Here is a 21,605-nt window from a genome sequence, read left to right as displayed (position 1 = left end):
TTTTCTGTCAGTGTCGCTTACATTTTGTATTTGCTGAACGTTTGTGGGCGAATTTAAGAGCTAATATGCTAATAATACAGAAAAATAGTCATACAAAAATGACTTGCTTGTTTGTTTTAAATAATGGCCCATAGTTCCGAAATTGATACCCTTTTACATGAAATTTTATGTAATTATCGTTGTAGTTGCACATTGATTCATTTACCACAAATTTCTATCTGCGATTAAATATGATTAATTGTGAGTTAACTGTGAACAAATGTGATTAATCACAATCAAATATTTTAATCAATTGACAGCCCTAGTTGTGACATTTTGAATTATTAATAATGTACAAAAACAACAAGAGAACTACATTAAGAATATATCACTTTTGTCCTATGTAACATGTTTCCATTAATTTCATATTCCAAGTGTGATGCAGTCTTCTGATGGGAAAGTGAAAACTAAAAGTGGAGAAATGTCAATACCCGATCCAAGCTGCTAGAACACCACCACTATCAATCAAGGCTAAAGATGCTATCCTTGAACATGTGAAAGGATCTGCCCCATCGAAATTGACAGTGATAGAACAGTGATAGAACAGTGATGGACAGCTAATCAGAGGGGACATATAGACATCATCTCATACTGACTGATAATTTTCAACATGCTAACCACTAGGCCACTATGTGCAGTGTTAGAATATTAAGCATAGTCCAAGAAGTTATGGTTGTGTGACAGGAATGACTATAGGTCCAATGTATGTACATGCCATGTATATTATACTAAACAGAGGTTGATGTTTCCTACTCCCAATTGGAATTTATTACACAAGTGGAATCATTTTCTTTGATGTATTCTGTATTCCAAAATAGAGTTCAGTGTTCATTATCGCTGTGGTGACGTTGCGCTCGAAAGCTGCCCTGCTGCCGCTTGATGTGAGCGCACTTGATGAAAATGCATTGAGACGGGGGTAGGGGGCTGTGTAACAGTGTTCTTCAAATAACAATATTGACTTTTGAAAGGCAAGGGACACAAACTCAGGTCCGGGCAGGCGGGCGGGCGGGCGGTCGTAAAATCAAACCACCAAGTTGGGCGTTCAGCGGCGCATGGCAAAGTGTTGCTGCAAGGTTAAATCAAAGTGCATCCGGCCGGCAACAAGCTGATTAGAGGGGGGGGGGGCGAAAGAACATCAGGGCCGAAGAACTTGAGTAAAATGTGCATGCCACACACCAAAGTACTCACGTTGAAATCATCCTACCAAGGATGAATCACTCTCTTCTTCACCCCCACCAGCCACCTTGCAGTATATTTTGTATGCAGCCACTTCTTTGTCATACATAGTACGAGCATCCCCATAGGCATTCAAAGCCAATAATGACAAATTAATGTCAATGTGAAGACAGAAGTGGTATCATATAGCAAACAGAGCAGATGCAAGGAGGAGGAGTAAGAAAGGAGCGTTCAGCATGGCAATTTCCAGCCTGTTATGCATCCTTACTAACCATCCGTCATCCTGTCACTTAAGCAGAATTGTTACAATCACAGTCAGTTTTTTTACAAGCAAATTTGCTTAACTGCTGATTGGTGTTAGTGGCAGTAAAATGCTTCTTGCGTCAGCGTTAGTTTCACTTGAAGGCAGAAACCAGTTCTTACTGTATCTCATTCACTACCAAAGACACTTTTATACTTTTTTTTTTCAACCTGAACGTCCAATCCCAAAGACAAAAAGAGGTGATGATGCAACTGCATAACAGAACAGATCATGTTAGGTGCAGCCACAAGGTGGCAGAAGTGCATTTTGATAAGAGCTCTTTTCCATGTAAAAAGTGGCTTCATAGCAAGTAAGAAGTCAAAGCGCATGGAGGTGTGTAGTGTGCACAAGGTTACGCACTAAAGGGATATTTAAAGGTACGCACACGCGTTTGCACACCACAGTTCAATTACAAATGTTCATTCATTCATTCATTCATTTTCTACCGCTTATCCTCACGAGGGTCCCAGGGGGGTGCTTGAGCCTATCCCAGCTGTCTTCAGGGCGAGAGGCGGGGTACACCCTGGACTGGTGGCCAGCCAATCACAGGGCACATATAGACAAACAACCATTCACACTCACATTCATACCTATGGACAATTTGGAGTCGCCAATTAACCTAGCATGTTTTTGGAATGTGGGAGGAAACCGGAGTTCAATTACAAATGTGAAAAACATACATAAATAGTTAATGGTGTTATATTTGGAAATTAATTGTTATTTTCATGAAAAACAATTTTTTCTGTCCATGTGAAAGTTATGCTTGAAATGTATATTTTCACAAAAAGCTGTTTTATTTTGCTGAAATTTACCCATGTTATACTGCTGATTACTAAAGAACAAAAAAAGGTAAAAACAAACTTTTTGTTTCTGATGAAAGGTGAGAGTCTAATCTTTCTTTTGGTCTATACTATGTCTATATAGCCCAAGAACACAATGTTCTGCATGTCTTGAAAAATCAGTCAAACTTGTCAAAAATGGCCAGTACCGGGATTTAATGAGTTAATGTGAAATCACTGAAATAAAAGCATGACTAAAGGTTATGTATTTAGTAGTTAATAACAGAACTGCGTGTATTTTGAGACCTCAGGTTCAAACACAGGTGACGCACGGATTAACAAGGCATTATTTAAGAAGAGCGTGACAGGATATATGAGCCTTCACAATAAAGAGACATGCAATTGAAAAGCTGGATCATGACAAGGAAGTCAAAACCCCCTTTTTTTTGTAATCACGTATTGCAATCATGGGAAGATTACAGTCTAGCTAAGGCCCAACAACCAACGTCTGAATACCAATAAATACCATACCTGATGCAGCTGTAGTGTTTGAATGTGCTTGCAGCCTTCTGGCATTCCAGGCAGAGCTGGATAGCACCCGGATAATCTTCCTCCTGGAACAACAGAATGATACAACAACTCTATATGCATATACGGATAATGCTCTGCTTCAAAATGCCACATTTGTTGGAATCCAAATGCCCCTCATTGAACAGGCAGCACTCGTGCAGCCGCAGACCATGACACAATTATTATTGTGTTGAGAAAGTATCGTAAAAGCGTTGCTTTGTGAGATACTGTAATACGCTATCATGTTTCACCTTGTGTCAGTCACGCTTTCATAAAGTACGTTCTGTAAAATGCTTAGATACTCTTCAGATAAAAAGGCATTAATATTGATTCTATGCGCTACAGCGGATCATCATAAAAGTGAGGCATTTGGAGGAAGGTCAAGGGTTTGTGTGGGTTCAGCTTTCCATGGGTGATGTGTAATAATATTTGACCTTTAAAAGTAAGTCATCAACATAATGTGTGTCGAGGGTGCTTTACAATACCTCCAGCATCTCGCTGAGTCGCACATCTGTTCTTTGCTGTGAAGGCAAGATTGACATGAGCAACACGAGATAGAACACCATGTAAAATCACATCCCAACACTTATTATGAGGTTTATTATAAAGGATCATTTCATCATAGTCCACTATGTACCTGTCTGTATGTTATTATCTGAACAACAAATTAAATTACAATTAACTGGAACGTTTAGTGCTGCTTAATATTCACTGTACTTTTCAACATAACGACTGTATACATGGTCTAATGCATTATTATATCACTGAACATATTTACCAGGGTCTTAATGGTCCGGAGAGACTTGAGCAGGCCTGTTAGTAGTTGACGTCTTCTCTGGTTGGCTAATAAGCCCAAGCTTGCTTCTGTGAATCCTTCCTTTGCTACACCCAGTTGCCTAAGCAGAGAAAATCACAAAGGCAAACGACAGTGGTGCGATGATTACTTTCGATGATCATTTTTGGCCCTTTGTATTTACAGAGTACTTACAGAGCAGCTACGCACAGTATGCTTTCGAGATCTTCCAGAATCTGCACCTATTCCAGCTGTATTTCAATTTATTCCACCCACAGCCCGCCTCCAGGGACACCCACTCCGCTGTGATTGGTCACACTCAGCTCAGGCACGCCCATATAACAAAGTCTGGCTCACTGTGATGTCACAGTGTCAAACTCTCTGAAACTGAGCATTCAGAGCAATCCCAAACTTCTTTCACAACTCACTTCCAAATGCGCAAAACTCATTATGTGAAACTCGTTTAACCTTAGAATACAACATTCTAACAAAATTTTTAGGTCAGAAAAGTGGAAAAGCACTAACTTCTGTTCTGTTCCAAGACTCCAATTGTGCAATATTAATTAACAGAAGTGTATTCATAACCACAAAACAGCGGAATGCCGAAAAGAGGACCACCTGTACAGACTTCAAGAATGATAAATTAAGCGTCAAATTACACATAAATACATATAAAGTTCATTTATTCATTAATTTTCTACCGCTTTTCCTCACCACGGTCGCGGGGTGCTGGAGCCTATCCCAGCTGTCTTTGGGCGAGAGGCGGGGTACACCCTGGACTGGTCGCCAGCCAATCACAGGGCACGTATAGACAAGCAACCATTCACACTCACATTCATACCTATGGACAATTTGGAGTTGCCAATTAATTAACCTAGCATGTTTTTGGAATGTGGGAGGAAACCAGAGTACCCGGAGAAAACCCACGCATGCACGGGGAGAACATGCAAACTCTACACAGAGATGGCCGAGGGTTACATATAAAGTTATGAAATGTAAATGTAACACAATGGAGGCTTCAAGTAATTCTAAAACCACAGACCACATACAGAAGATGACTTCAAAAGAGTACAATCAAAACAGCAGAGCAGATAAGAAAAAAAAATCCCCGATCTCAGGAGGTCAAAAAAGTACCAGCTCTGTATTTTTGGATAGGCAAAGCTGTGCGGTAAATCTGTTGTGAAATCAAAGAAATAGGTTGGACACATTTGCATATCAGACAGAATTTTGGCCCTGAACTATATCTTCCATCTCGTTTATCTCAAAGCCAAAGATCTTTGATTACAAAGCTCATTCTAAGGCTTCATGAGTTAATTGCACAGTGAGTCCAATTTCCTTTTGTTCTGAGAATAACGATATAATTAGTATTTATTTTTGTGTTTTACAAGGTTTGGTTTATTGACCATATGAAGATGAAAAAGTGTTTCAACAAATTGATGTGATTAAACAATACATGTATCAACTATGCAGAGAAGCACTGTGCATCATCGTCCATCACCACCACCATAAAATATATTCAATACACATTCATAGATGTTGTGAATGATATGTAGCATAGTAAACCCTGTTAGTAATGTTACTGTGGTGTTCAGTGAGACACACAAACGCCAGACTTGATCGGCGGAGCAAACAGGCTTTTGTTGCAAGTTAGAATTATCTCAAAATAGGTTAAAAAAAAAAAAAAGCATGCCACTCAACGTCACTTCCTGTCCGTCCGCCACTCAGCTTCCCAGGTAACACATTTATAGCAACACACATGAGCATGAGTCTTATTTATGCCTTAAATGCCTTATTACAGGGGTCTCAAACACGCGGCTAGTTTGAGGCCCCCGCCTTGATATGAAAGTTTAATGTTAGTGCGGCCCGCGCAAGTTTGATATGGGTGCTGTATGGTATCATGTACCCAGAAAAAAATATTACGTTTGATTAATGTTCATGTTAAAGGTTAAATAACTGTTAATAGTTATCCTCCCTATCCGTGTGGAAGTGGTAAGTTTTTTGGCTTTTTTAAGTTTAAAGGAAATAACTTGGAGGCTACCGTTTAGGTCGCTAGATCTCTAGTTTGCGAGTTAGCATGCGTCTCAAGACCCTGCAGTTGCGCAATATGTTAGAGTATAAATGTGACTATAGTCGTGTTTTGTCATGTCTACAGGCTCTAATAATGCTTTGTTAATTTTAATCTGAAAAAAATAATTTGTCTACCCACCAACTATATGTGGTTTCTATTATTTGCCGTTTTATTATTATTATTATTATATTTATTTATTACTGATTGATTGATTTTCTTTATTCTTGATTTGTTTATTTTTCATCTTATTTCGTGCAGAAAAATAAAAATTAAGATATTTGAGAACAGTGGAATGTTTTATCAGGGCTTTTATTGTAGAAAATCGGAACCAAAGCACTGAAAAAGTTTGTATATTTTTGTATAAATGCGTTTTTTTTTTTTGAAAACCTGATGTGGCCCAGTCTCACCCAGACCCTAGCTCCAGTAGCCCCCAAGTAAATTGAGTTTGAGACCCCTGCCTTATTATGTCTGCTATATTGAGTATTGAGTATATTGTAATATGAGTGTAAGTGTGACTATAGGGGTGCTATTTCATGCTTATAGTTCTCTAATCATGTTGAAAACCATATTCAGAAGGTTGTAAGCAAGTGAAAATCAGCAACAGGTGAAACCATTACCTTCTTGCATTCGTGCAAATGACAGCTGCCAGCTGCAGGTTGGTCTGCAACGCAGTCACCCTCTCCAGTTCCTGAGAACATCAAGTAAAACATTTTAAAGTTGTTTCGAGGGAGCCTTAGGCAAAGACGGATTTCTCTTATGCAGTCATTTATCAAGCAAATTGCCTCTTCAACTCTCGACAGCATACACATCAGCTACTATGGTAGCACACATTATGGGGTGAGATGGATCCTGCTGGGATTATGCTAATACGATATTATATTTACCAACAAATGATTGCTAAAAAAAAAGTATTTCCGTGGTCTGCCTGATGCAATGCCTGAGATGTCAAAGTCTTGTCCTTTTTATTTTCTAATGTCCTCAAAGAAAACATTTATTAAAAAAAGACCGTAATAAAGAGGTCCTTCAGTTGAGAGTAAAAGATCAACAGTGATGTCATTCCCAGCAGACTCCCATGATGATCCAAAGCACTGACAATTATGTTGACAAAGTAAATAGCAGAGGTATGGACTACAGTCACATGACTCCGGACTCGACTTGGCAATATCGTGAAAGACTCAATGACTTGAGGTTTGAAAACATGAATTACATTTTTTGGTTGTTTCCAGAACTTTTCCCAAAATACAATTTGAATGATTTCCACATACAAGAACAGCAGCAGCAAACAGCAATTCAATTGTGCTTATTGTGAATGTTTACGTTCATGCATACAGCCCCTATGCATTGTCTACACATACATAAAGGTGCTATTAACAGTGCAAACCAACTTCTACTATGTCCACAAACAAGCATTGGGAAAGCAGCAGTAAAGGTCAAGCAAAAAGGAGATTTTTTTTTCCTCCACATGCCTTGTTATTCATGTATTCATCAGAGGTCTTACCTGTGACCCTCCAATACGTTGACTATGCAATAGCTCCATTTACTTACTCTGCCTATACATTCTAATGATGCCTCTGTCTTAGGTCTGTTTTATTGAAAAGCAGATGACCGGGAAACAAAAATGAATGGCATTTGTGACCGAAAAAAAATGCATGTATTCTTGGAGTTGACATTTCTAATAATCAGCATGGGTGTCTTATATTCCCTGTCAGTTTTTAATCTCCCTTAGCAAAACAGTCTTCAGATCTCAGTTGTAATTGTCAAGTCTGACCGCTAAGGTTGAACAAACGAGAGCCCCAGAGCGCAGAGGGAGGCTCCACTGGCTCCCTCTGGTGGACGTAGGCAACTGATAAATCACAGCCAAAGTCAATGAAATGCTTTGCTAAGACAAAATGCATAATGAAAAGCTGTTAAAATAGTTGTTTATTTATTTTGAACCCGTATTAGTACTTGTACTATATATTTCTTAGCTGCCCTTTGAGTGTTAAGTTGCTGTGTGATGATGTTAGATTAGATTAGATTAGATTAGATTAGATTAGATTAGATTAGATTAGATTAGATTAGATTAGATTAGATTAGATTAGATTAGATTAGTTAGATTCAACTTTATTGTTATTGCTCCTGTCACTGATACAGGGCAACAAAATGCAGCTAGCATCCAACCAGAAGTGCAATTTTTATAAGTACCTTAGTAGTAAGTAAATGTAGAAATAGAATAGAGCTGTAAATGGACAGATCTATGTACAAACTATAACAGCCTATGACTAGTGATACAGTGATGATATGTACAGGGATATAAATGACTATAATATGGCTATTGCAGATTATACAGATTATAAACAGTATGCACAGTATGGATGTGACAATATATAATAACAGTAATATGTACAGTATTGCAATGAAGTGACTATGCTACAGTGTGGATATATAAAGGGATATAAGTGACTAGAGTATGGCTATTGCTGTTATTGTTATTGTTCGTTCTAAGCTGCCACCATGAATGCTATGAGTAATGACAGATGGGTTAACAAGCTCATAATGAGTTCACTCGCTCATGATTGGTATAGCGTATGTACAGTAGGTACGTAAATAGAAGATGAGGCAATCTAACAGCAGGTTCTTGAAAAACATACACATGAATGTCAAAATTGGGAAGCGAATTAGTGACAGTGGCTCTGGCCTTCATGTGACCTTCCACATGAGAAGGCAAGATAGCATCTTTTCTGAGTGCAAGAGGAGGCCACGTGTGGCTAGTGGGCATCAACAGTGATCAGACACAAGCTACAGCAAGAAGACGACTCCCTCCGTTGCTATGAATCACATTAGACGCTTACCAGGCCATCATTTTAAGCTCAAAGCCAGGGGTTTATATGTCTGCACAAATTATGTTTGCATTGATGGGTGATGCACGGGACGCAAGCACAGAGTAGAGGAAGCATCATGGCTGGAGGCTGCTTGTGGTGCTGCTTTATACATTTATGTTTATCTCTTTGATAGTAAATAATGACGCAAAAAGTGGTGGCGATGGTGCAGAGAATGGTAATAATGAAAATTCTAACACAGGTGCAAAGTCAGAAAAACGCAAACAAGTCAAAAGTCATCACCATCTGAAATCTGTCTTTTGACTCATTATGACCTAAATGCAGCAGACACGCAAAGTGCCCTCTGAACTCCACCGGGCATTTGATAGGCCATCCGTTTGTTGGCTGAGACGGATGCAGACCAATACCCCCTGCTAATAAGTTGTGCTGTCATTTGGAAGCGGCGGAGTCACCGCAAGGGTCACAGAAATAACGATCAATTTACAATTTACAGACTGACCTTCAGATGGCTTAACAAAGCCAGTAATCAGAGGGCATTTACGCTGTCTGCTGCATACTGCAAAAGCACAACCTAGATTATTAATGAAACCAATTAATTAGAATAAAACATTCAAGAAAGATATGAAGCCGTATTGATGCATGACTGATGGCAACACATGCAGCCACAAAGTATAAGACTCTTACTAAGCATTGTTGATGAACATTGAATTGTTCATCTCATCTGTAATTACTCCCGGCATGGGAATTTTCAGTTTGAAAGGTCAAAAAGCGTCCCTTTGCAGCAGAATGACCAGACTGAGAGTAGCTGACTGCAAAAACATGAATCAGACCAAAATAGACTCGCCTTACTCCCTTCTTTTTTACCACATTATCTATCTCTCATTCTCCCCCACTCCTCTCATCTCAATCTCTTCTGCACATATTTCCAGTCATTGCAACATCATTGGATGAGCATAGTAGAGATTTCATGGGATTAACTTTTAATTCAGGACGGTATTCTGAATAAAATCAATCTTATTACTCTTTTCCAATCTTGCCACCCCCCAGTTCTAGTGGGAGGATAAAGTCTTACGGCAGTGACAATTTTGTAACAAAATAAAGGAAGGTTTACCTTGACGTACGACGGCTGTTTCTCCAAAATGAGATCAGCAACCTTTTTAGAAACCTGCAGAGGGGGAGAGCAAAGATGAGAAATGTATTAAAAAGGAGAAATGTTTCCCAAATGTCACCCCGTAAAGCAATGTTATCTCAATACCAAGCCTCTAGCAGGAATAACAATAATGGATTTCATCTAAAGCAGGGGTCTCAAACATGTGGCCCGCGGGCCATATGTGGCCCGCAGGACACTAGTTTGAGGCCCCCGCCTTGATATGAAAGTTTAATGTTAGTGCGGCCCGCGCAAGTTTGATATGGATGCTGTATGGTATCATGTACCCAGAAAAAATTATTACGTTTGATTAATGTTCATGTTAAAGGTTAAATAACTGTTAATAGTTATCCTCCCTATCCGTGTGGAAGTGGTAAGTTTTTGGCTATTTAAGTTTAAAGGAAATAGGCTACCGTTTAGGTCGCTAGCTCTCTAGTTTGCAAGTTAGCACGTGTCTCAATACCCTGCAGTTGCGCAATATGTTGTAAATAAAATAGTATAGTCGTGTTTTGTCATGTCTACAGGGCTCTAATAATGCTTTGTTCATTTTAATCTGAAAAAAAATAATTTGTCTACCCACCAACTATATGTGGTTTCTTAAGTTTTTATTATTTGCAGTTATTATTACTATTATATTTATTTATTTATTACTGATTGATTCATTTTCTTTATTCTTGATTTATTTATTTATTTTTCATCTTATTTTGTGCAGAAAAATAAAAATTAAGATATTTGAGAACAGTGGAATGTTTTATCAGAGCTTTTATTGTAGAAAATCGGAACCAAAGCACTGAAAAAGTTTGTATATTTTTCTGTTTTTAATAAATGCGTTTGTTTTTTTTTGGAAAACCTGATGCGGCCCAGTCTTTCCCAGACCCTAGCTCCAGTGGCCCCCAGGTAAATTGAGTTTGAGACCCCTGATCTAAAGCATAGTCATACTTTTTGGACAGATATTTGTAGAGATTGCTTATGCCTGCTTTTGGCATAATGCATCATATTAATCACGGCCAGGTCCATCAGTCCCTCAGTGAAGCTTGCTCATCCCTAACCGAGAGGAACTATCCATCCGCCAGGTAACCTGAAGCCTATCCCCAGCCTACACCTTGAACACATAATATATATGGACCAACAATCATTCACACCAATGGACAGTTTAGTCTCAAATCAGCCTACCATGCATATTTTTGGAATATGGGAGCAAGCTGGAGTACCTGGAGAAACCTCAAAATGAAGATTCAAACTCGACCAATTTAGCATGCTCACATGGTACTCAGACTTATAATGCTACGGAGGGAACAGAGAATTTACAAATTTGTCCACTCACCACAGCGCACACAGTTAAGCCATTATTCTAAACTCATTTTCTACTAAAAACCTAAACAATCCTTCACTAAGGTCTCATTTCTTTATGCATTGACTCATTTGCGACTTGGTCCATACATTGACACAGATGGATGGTTGTTATATACCATATCAAATATGCATTGTAGAAAATTGGTGCGTGAGTATGCATTGGATTGTTTTTGCGTGGCAAACATAATGGTCGTGAAAAATAAATATTCAGAAGCTACAGGAAGAACAAGATAAGCACATGGAGAGTTATGTCAGATTGAAATGAAAAAACAAGTTTTTTCGAGATCTTATGCCACAATTTTATCTCGATTTACATTATTTCTTATGGAAAAAAAATGTTTTGGTTAGAGTCTGTTTTGGTTAAGGTTGGACCTTCGACCAACGAATGAATGACACTAACTGAGGTTCCATTGTACTGTACCTCCAAAGAAGGTTCAAGATGGCACCGACTGGCGAAACGCTAAATGTTTTAAAGGGGTGACAGAGTTCAAATCCATAATGGAGAGCCAGGTGCAGTGAACTAAACGTTCAGACCTGATCCACAGTGCTGAAAACTTCCTGCACTGTGCTTTGTGTGCTGTAAATGGACAGCAAATAAGATAAATGAACTTCCGAACAGTCTGTAATTAACCTGTAAAGACAAGCATTAATTTAATGTTTTCATTTAATTAATGTTTTCTTTTGTAGGACTGAGAAGGAAAGAAACCTGTTTCAAAGTCACCACGTCAAACCTGCTCGTGGAGACTCAACACGGGATTTCGTTAGATAGTGCATCAAGCATTCACTCATTAGCCAGTAAATAATAAAAACTACATGCTTGGCTTATGATTAATTTGCCTGAAAAGGAGTGTTTGCATTCTCACAGAAGTCCCTACTGTGATGTATTTATCAATTAGAGCTAAATTGGCTGACATTAATTAAATAAGTAAGCAAACAAATCACTTGAGGTTCAGGCTGATTAGCAAGCATGGAGAGAATGAACTCAATGCCCAGTAAGTACTTCACTTGCAACGGTAAAGCAAATCACTCACAGTTCAAACATTAGGAACACTAACACAATTGTGGTTGTAGTGATGCATTATACAGAAAGGTGTTACATGCCAGGACAAAGCAGTAACTAGGGTATCAAACTTCGTCATCGGTGCCAACCAGAACAGGGGAAAAAAGTAGCAATTGGTGCCTCAATTCTGTGCGGTCACCTTCTTCAGTGTCGGAGTTGAACAGTCTCATAATTCCTTCATCACACACTTTGTCAGCCTCTCTCTCGTTTGTCATTTGTCACTTATTTTACAAGGCAAATTACACATCACACAGTAGTCAGTCTTTCAAAAGTCATTGGCTGGCAGGCTTGCGCTAAAACTACAGTTGCTTGATTGATCGCCTTTAACTTATGAATTCGTTTGTGTACTTTGTAAGCTGTGTGTATAAAGTGCAAAACGACTGTTCTGAAGCATATGAGGTCACGCGAGATTAGAATGTGAGCATAAATTCACATCACTGTGTAAGATGCAGGGTTGAAACTTATACACGAGGAATTATGGTAATGGTTTTATTTCATTTGAACATGCATCAGATTACAATTGAATGCATCACATAATCAGTTCACAGTTCCACATGTCCAAAAGGTTTGGAAGAAGCAAAGCTTAAATCCTTAAATCCTACCCCTCCATCTGGTACTTTTACAATCAGTAACTGTTACATTTGTTCACTTCCTGCTTTCCTAATATAATTAAAGTTTTGGGGGTTTTTTGTGTGGTTTTTATTGTCACTTTATGGTATTATATATGGCACTATATGGCAATTATAGTATAGTTATTTATATTATTTACAGATTTTAATTATCTGTTCAATGTGCATGTCACAAAATTACATAAAAATTGTTTTGAGACAAAATTTGTATGTTTTCACTTTTTCAAAGTACTAGTTCAGGCACCATCTAAGCCAGGGGTGGGCAAACTACGGCCCGGGGGCCACATCCGGCCCGCCAAGTGTTTGAATACGGCCCGCCCAATCTTTCCAAAGTATTTCATTTAAACTCAACATACAACCTGGCATCATGGCCTGAGCCAACCTTTTTGATGGTTTTATCAATTTCGTTTTTTAACATGGTCCGTTGTTTACAAAGTGCTCCTGAAAAAAGGGACACAAGCACATAATAATAATAATATTATTATTATTATTATTATTATTGCAAAGGCAATAATAATTGCAAAGGCAATTAATAATAACAATAATTATTATTATTATTAGATTATTATAATAATTATTAGAACTATTATGATTATTATAATTATTATATTAATGCTAATTATTATATTGATTATATATAATATTATTGTTATATTTGCATATTTTACATAGTAATACTATAATAATTATTATTTTAATTTTATTGTAATTATTATAATATTTTATTATTTTTAAAATATTTAAATATAAATATAAAATAATAAATAATAATAGCAGATTGCATGACAATTTTACAGATACAATAATACCAGGTGGACTGTTACGTGTAAAATATATAGTCTGCCCCCCCCCCCCCCCGTAAATTTTGTCATATCAATGCGGCCCGCGAGTCAAAAAGTTTGCCCACCCCGATCTAAGCACTGAAATTGTTTAAAAAGTACCAATTTCTGTGAACTGATTATGCGATGCATTCAATTGTAATCTGATGCATGTTCAAATGAAATAAAACCATTACCAATTTCATGACACCCATCCCTAGTAGTAACACGGTAGCAATAGTATTGCATTATGTTGCTAAGATATACCTAATGGTGTGGCCAGTGAGTGTATTAGCTGTATCGCTTTTCAACTAGTGGTATAATTTACTGATTCACTGGTTCACAATTTCGTATAATAAGTTACACGCTCCTGTGAATCCTGAATTCGGTTTTGAGACACTTGACTGCCCCTCGCAGCCCCATACACACACACACATGACTTTTAAATCCCTTCCCAAGGAGAATTCCAACAACCAGATGAGGTTTTAAGCGAAGGTTACCAAGGCATCACTAATTTTGCAGTGCCTCTACACGAGGAGAACATGAGCTTTTTTTTTTTTTTTTTCAACTATGTTATTAGCGAGGTCGACGCCGGTACAAGCTCACCTAATGCGTTTCTGTGGGGCGGGGGATGTTGCTTTCAGACGTGCATCTTTGCATTACACCCGTTTTTGTTTTTTTTTGCAAGAGTTGATGTCTCACCGTGCGCAAAGGCAATTAGCTATGAGATGAACCTCTGCCCGGGATTGAGTCAGAGATGCCAATTAAGCTCAGGCAAGAGAGACAAGGCACTTGTTCTATTCCACACGATGACACAAAAATGTCCATTCGACCGAGGCAAAGTGCATTCAGGTAAATGATAGGGTAAGGTAATGCATCTGTCTCTCATCTCATTACAAAGCTGAAATAATTGCATCTCTCATACGAACCCTTTGGAGTTCTAACAGGAGGAAAAGCCAGTCGCAGGACACCTCTGTGGCGAGAACATTAATGCACTATCATTGCTTCTTCACAGGGATAAGCTTTATTTCACACACCTCGGAAGTAATGATGTGTTTGAGCAGAGACCAGGGATGTGTACACTGTAAATGTACACATAAACCACCCACCGGCAAAGATAGTCTTTTCTTTCTTGGCAGGAGATCAGCAGTGGAAGAAGATGCTGCGTAGGGCATATTCAAGCATTCAAGTGAATGACATCACCGTACAATAATGATATCTCTTATCTGGCTGAATGATTTGCATGCTGATAACATCCAATCCCTAAGGGTTGTGTTCTATTAGTAAATGTACATTTACATCTCATTTATGATGCATGAACTAAAAAAGTTCTTCGAACCATCAACATCTAAGTCCACTATTATTGGGGTGTTTTCATGCCACATGGCGTGAGCATTCAATTTAAAATCCAAAGTAATTCATTATGATATTTAAAATCCAAAGTAATTCATTATGATACTCACGCGCTTATGACTCCCATGAGGAGCTTCCTTATTTGTCTCTTGATGCTTTGTGCTACAAAAAATACAGAATGACCAGATGCAGGAATGCAGTCCAGTCATTCGATTTTTTTAGTTAATCTTAAGAGTCCTGCAGAACCAAAACAAAGCAACTTCTGTGGATACCCATTAGAACAGGGGTCTCAAACACGTGGCCCGCAGGACACTAGTTTGAGGCCCCCGTCTTGATATGAAAGTTTAATGTTAGTGCGGCCCGCGCAAGTTTGATATGGATACTGTATGGTATCATGTACCCAGAAAAAATTATTACGTTTGATTAATGTTCATGTTAAAGGTTAAATAACTGTTAATAGTTATCCTCCCTATCTGTGTGGAAGTGGTAAGTTTATGGCTATTTAAGTTTAAAGGAAATAACTTGAAGGCTACCGTTTAGGTCGCAAGCTAAAGCTAAAAAAGTATAAATGTGACTATAGTCGTGTTTTGTCATGTCTACAGGGCTCTAATAATGCTTTGTTAATTTTAATCTGAAAAAAATAATTTGTCCACCCACCAACTATATGTGGTTTCTTAAGTTTTTATTATTTGCCATTTTATTATAATTGTTGTATTTATTTATTACTGATTGATTGATTTTCTTTATTCTTGATTTGTTTATTTATTTTTCATCCTATTTTGTGCAGAAAAATAAAAATTAAGATATTTGAGAACAGTGGAATGTTTTATCAGAGCTTTTATTGTAGAAAATCGGAACCAAAGCACTGAAAAAGTTTGTATATTTTTCATATGTTTTTCATGTTTTTAATAAATGTATAAGGTTTTTTTTTTTTTGCCCAAACCCTAGCTCCAGTGGCCCCCAGGTAAATTGAGTTTAAGACCCCTGCATTATAAGACACAGCCAATAAGAGCAACAGTGTATAAAATGATTAATGGGTAATAAATACAGTAAATGGAAATCAATTCATTTATACCCTTTTTTGCCGCAAGGCACTGAACTGGCTGACTGTTGTCAGAGATACTGAGCAACATGTTTTAAGTTTTTGGCCTGACTGGTCACTGGAACAGTTGCTATGGCTATTCCCCTGAGGTGCCTGGAAGCTAAGTGTGACATATTAAGAAGGAAAAGCTACTGGATGTGCTGCATGGGTTTACAAACACATAGGTCAATGCCACAGGGCTCATTTACCAACTGTTTAGCAACTGGCGTGTGTCATCGCCGGCGGGGGAATAGGGGTTCAAAAGAGAGGCACAAGTCCTTGTGGCGATAGATGAGGTGAGCTCGAAAAAAAAACATAGTAGCAAGATGGTAGCGATTCAGATGGTAAATCACTGTAATACAGGCTCACAAATGCAGGTGCACTATCCAATAAAAGTTCCGTTTGTCCTGCAAAATGAAAAAAATTGAAGTAATACTGCAATGCTAGAACATGTAGTGTAAATACACTATTAAAAGGAGAAAAAATGTGATTTATAAGATTATGATTGTCATGTGAACAGGTCTGTAGTGCTAAGAAGTTAGTTGTAGGGCACTGCAATATCATTTATGAATGATACCACAAAGTAACCCTGAAAAATTCATTACCGAGTATGACTTTTCATCCGATATTCTGCAAAGCGACATCACCAAAGTACAGGAACACCTCTAAATGTCCTTGCATGTATCTGAACTGGACTATATCCGAGATTCAGATTACCTGTGAGTGAATACTTATGCAGACCATTGGAGCAACGCGGTTTACAAACATGGCAGACATGATGCCGATAAGCTGCAAGGCATGCTTCACTGACAACACATCGCAGTGGAATCAAGACTGTAAAAATACTGAAGAATCAATAAATAACTATATAACAGTCCACGGTGTTTTGCAGCATTTATTCCCAAGAAAGATAATTGATTTTTAACTACTAACCAGTTTAGAGTCATGAGTGAGCTAGAGTCTACCCCAGTTGACCAAACATATTGGGTCTAAACCAGGGGTCTGCAACCTGCAGCTCCGGAGCTACATGTGATTTTCATCCTTGTAATGTTGCTTCAGCTGGTTTAGGCTTCTGTAACGGTAATATGCACGACGGTGTGTGCCGTGCAATTCGCCACCCAAGCACTCGGGGCAATGATTTCCGGTGAGAAACCATCACACTGGTGAACTAATTAGCTTGATTGCTTCCTTTTTTTGCTAAAGAAGAAGAGTAAAGCCAAAGGGAGAGTGTCAATGGAACTGAAAATAATCATTAAACACTTTTATTGCAAATGTTGATCCAAAAATCGGGCAGCACGGTGGTCGAGTGGTTAGCGCGCAGACCTCACAGCGAGAAGAGCAGGGTTCAATTCCACCCTCGGCTATCTCTGTGTGGAGTTTGCATGTTCTCCCCCGTGCATGCATGGGTTTTCTCCGGGTACTCCGACTTTCTCCCACATTCCAAAAACATGCTAGGTTAATTGGTGACTCCAAATTGTCCATAGGTATGAATGTGAGTGTGAATGGTTGTTTGTCTATATGTGCCCTGTAATTGGCTGGCGACCAGTCCCCACCTCTCGCCCAAAGACAGCTGGGATAGGCTCCAGCACCCCCGCGACCCTTGTGAGGAAAAAGCGGTAGAAAATGAATGAATGAATGATCCAATATCGCTGGAGAAGGCCCGCTGAATGAATTCTATCAACAATGGAAATTAGAGTGAACAAGCTATGGATCAGTGGTCTCAAACACGTGGCCTGCGGACACTAGTTTGAGGCCCCCGCCTTGATATGAAAGTATGCTGTATGGTATCATGTACCCAGAAAAAATTATTATGTATGATTAATGTTCATGTTAAAGGTTAAATAACTGTTAATAGTTATCCTCCCTATCCGTGTGGAAGTGGTAAGTTTTTGGCTATTTAAGTTTAAAGGAAATAACTTGAAGGCTACCGTTTAGGTCGCTAGCGCTCTAGTTTGCGAGTTAGCATGTGTCTCAAGACCCTGCAGCTGCGCAATATGTTGTAAATAAAAAGAGTATAAATGTGACTATAGTCATGTTTTGTCATGTCTACAGGGCTCTAATAATGCTTTGTTCATTTTAATCTGAAAAAAATAATTTGTCTACCCACCAACTATATGTTGTTTCTTAAGTTTTTATTATTTGCTGTTTTATTATTATTATTATTATATGTATTCATTACTGGTTGATTGATTTTCTTTATTCTTGATTTGTTTATTTTTCATCTTATTTTGTGCAGAAAAATAAAAATTAAGATATTTGAGAACAGTGGAATGTTTTATCAGAGCTTTTATTGTAGAAAATCGGAACCAAAGCACTGAAAAAGTTTGCATATTTTTCGGTTTTTGATAAATGCGTTTTTTTTTTTTTTTAAACCTGATGTGGCCCAGTCTCACCCAGACCCTAGCTCCAATGGCCCCCAAGTAAATTGAGTTTGAGACCCCTGCTATAGATAGAAGAGAGCAAAAAATACCGAAACATGGAAAGGAGTACAACAGCAGAAAATGGAATAATCTCACAACTGATAAAAAAAAAAAAAACATGGCGGCTAGCCGTGTCGCTTGTCATGCCACCAGGAAAAACAGGAAGGCATGTGACTATACGTTTACAAAATACTATACATGTCGCATTACCTTCAATTTTGTGGCTCTAAGAAAATAATCAATAGTTTCAGTCCTAACTGATACGATTTGGTGGAGCCGCCCACCTCTGCCCCAGCGTTCATATCCCTCCACTTTGTTATGTGCATGCATGTCACTTACTGCTGCCTGTTGTCTCTTCAGTCTGTCTCTGTACTCTTCCAACTCCAACAGGTTCAGCTCAGCTGGGAGCTTCTAAACGCACACATAAACAAGAAAAAAAAACTTTATTTATAATGCATCCACTGTGGAAGATGATGTCGCTGAGAATTTAGCAGAACCACATCCATATCCATATATGCATGCCAACGCTTCAAAACACATCGCCAAAGTTCTAACGAGGTCGAAGCATGACGTTTTGGCATTCCGGAGAGTAGGAGGTATTTACAGATACGTGTTTAAACTGTAAAAGATACCCAGTGAAGAACTTCCAATGAGTTTAAGTTGGTCTCTTATTCCATTCAATAAAAGGTAAATAATTTTCTCAGCAAGTACACTTAATAAGATCACATATAGGGAAGTAGAAGGCGTTATTTAGTAAACAGCAAACAAAGTCAGCTGGGTAAAGAAGATATTACAATTCCATGCGCCAGAGGATGATAGGTAATTACTTTCCCCTTGATTGAGAGTCTCATTTCAGGTGGTGTGGTGAGACCAAGATAAATCTAATGAGATTTCACACCCTCCTTCTGTTCAGTGGACGCAATCCATCAGTCTGGATGTCAATGGAACGCAGCTTTGGAGAAGAGGAAGTGGCAACTGCTCAGGTGAGAAACCAGGAAGATGAGCTCCAAAGCGCAGGAAACTATCATGAGTTCAGATTGCAAATATCGCACGAGGTGGGCTTGATGGAATTACTCGTGTATCAAGGGAGGGGAGGACCCTGTGAGGCGGTCTCTTGTCATCAATTTTACAGGGTAGTGACTTGTCATTCATTCAATAATTCCAGCGCGCAAAATAGAAACTGTTTTATTTGACCTCCAGTTCGTGCTGCACCATATCAAAAGAGTCGTTCGAGAAGTAGACTTCCTCGATGCTGTCAATGATCTCCTGCTCGGCTTGAGGGTCGACGGGCTGCTCCCTGAGCTCCCGCAATTCCTCCTGAAACACAGAGACAGGAAACAAATTTTGCTGCTTGATTATTGTCCTACTAATTATATATTAATAATATTTTTAAGGGCGGCACAGCGGTCGAGTTTCTAGCGCGCAGACCTCACAGCTAGGAGACCAGTGTTCAATTCCACCCTCGGCCATCTCTGTGTGGAGTTTTCATGTTCTCCCCGTGCATGCATGGGTTTTCGCCGGGTATTCCGGTTTCCTCCCACATTCCAAAAACATGCTAGGTTAATTGGCGACTCCAAATTGTCCATAGGTATGAATGTGAGTGTGAATGGTTGTTTGTCTATATGTGCCCTGTGATTGGCTGGCCACCAGTCCAGGGCGTACCCTGCCTCTTGCCTGAAGACAGCTGGGATAGGCTCCAGCACCCCCGCGACCCTCGTGAGGAAAAAGCGGTAGAAAATGAATGAATATTTTGCGCACAGCGGTCGAGTGGCTAGCGCACAGACCTCACAGCTAGGAGACCAGGGTTCAATTCCACCCTTGGCCATCTCTGTGTGGAGTTTGCATGTTCTCCCCGTGCATGCGTGGGTTTTCTCCGGGTACTCCGGTTTCCTCCCACATTCCAAAAACATGCTAGGTTAATTAATTAGCGACTCCAAATTCTCCATAGGCATGAATGTGAGTGTGAATGGTTGTTTGTCTGTATGTGCCCTGTGATTGGCTGGCAACCAATCCAGGGTGTACCCCGCCTCTTGCCCCAAGACAGCTGGGATAGGCTCCAGCACCCCCCGCAACCTTCATGAGGAAAAAGCGGTAGAAAATGAATGAATGAATGAATGAATATTTTTAAGACTTTCTTAAAATTGCTTTAAATTGGTCTTCCAGGCTATTTGTACTGTCTGTGAAACATTTGCCAAAATGTCAGCTTTTCAACTACATTGCTACGTAACGAGCAACACCGCCTGTGAGCGCGCACTATTTTGTGCTGTTTCGTATTTTCTCCGCTGATCAAACGCCCCGGTACAAGTTGAATGTCGGGATGAAGACTCGGCTGCACAGCCACACTATCGCTTTGGTGCCATCATTCATATTAGCGTTTGCTTGCTAACTTGCTAACTGCTAGCACTGACTGGTAGCCCCACCTCCACATACTGGACAGGAAGGTGCAGCGTGAACCCTCTTGTCATCCAGCCTGTGTGGTACAGGCCTACCGACGGACATGTGTTTATTTCCAACAAACTTTACAAAGGGGGAGGTGAAAATCAAGAAAGAGAAAAAAAATGCATAAAAGATACCAAGAGTAAGACTTGAACATTTTCAACACATACTAGGCAGAGGTCAAAGGCAAAGTGAGAAGGGGGGCGGAATAAAAATGAGACAGTGAACAAGGGGGCAAGGAGAGGAAAAGAAGACATGTTGAGTGAGAAAAGCAGTGTGGTTTGGGAGAAGATTGCAGCTTATTTCACTGCGCTGCTGTCACAGGGGATATCAGTAGAGGTTGGGAGGAACAAAGGGAGAAAAGGAATGACTGAGAAAAAAAATACCAAAGGAGATTCCCTCCATTCGTGGCATCTGTGAGAACCCTTAAGTGTGTTATCGATTAACATGCTATGCATCCGCCGAGGCTTATTGCTGCAAAATCTCCCAACTCCCATCCTTCTAACGAAGTTAATGAGGAGCAATATGGTCGCAGGTCAATAACAAAGTGTGAATAAATGCTTGTGTTTGCATTTATTGCTTACAGTACAACTAAAGAGCTTGATTGAAACCCCACCCACTGCTCCATATGGATCTTTGTGTGGGTGTACATAAAAACAGGATATCAAAATAAAGCCAAAATATAAAACTCACTTCAATAAAACCTTGCAGAGGGGTGTCACATGTCACACGGCCCGAGAAAGAACCCAAGGTATTGATTGAG

At 39.2% G+C, this 21,605-nt stretch overlaps 1 protein-coding gene across 2 annotated transcripts in view; it reads right to left on the bottom strand.

The window, feature by feature from the left end:
• vps50 (VPS50 EARP/GARPII complex subunit) overlaps positions 1–21,605 on the bottom strand; it is a 90,040-nt gene that overhangs the window by 61,666 nt on the left and 6,769 nt on the right. For both annotated transcript variants that reach the window (XM_058047747.2, XM_058047748.2), the window contains exons 3-9: positions 19,601–19,723; positions 18,746–18,817; positions 9,657–9,710; positions 6,344–6,414; positions 3,644–3,761; positions 3,351–3,386; positions 2,827–2,909 (exon numbers count right to left, since the gene is read on the bottom strand). In XM_058047747.2, the coding sequence (XP_057903730.2) occupies positions 2,827–2,909; positions 3,351–3,386; positions 3,644–3,761; positions 6,344–6,414; positions 9,657–9,710; positions 18,746–18,817; positions 19,601–19,723 (557 nt within the window). The remainder of the gene's footprint in view (positions 1–2,826; positions 2,910–3,350; positions 3,387–3,643; positions 3,762–6,343; positions 6,415–9,656; positions 9,711–18,745; positions 18,818–19,600; positions 19,724–21,605) is intronic.

Source organism: Doryrhamphus excisus, linkage group LG7 (assembly GCF_037039965.1).
Source record: "Doryrhamphus excisus strain RoL-2023G ecotype Guam linkage group LG7, RoL_Dexc_Guam_v1.1, whole genome shotgun sequence".
Taxonomy (NCBI): Eukaryota; Metazoa; Chordata; class Actinopteri; order Syngnathiformes; family Syngnathidae; genus Doryrhamphus; species Doryrhamphus excisus.
This window is presented reverse-complemented; position numbering and strand designations above follow the sequence as displayed.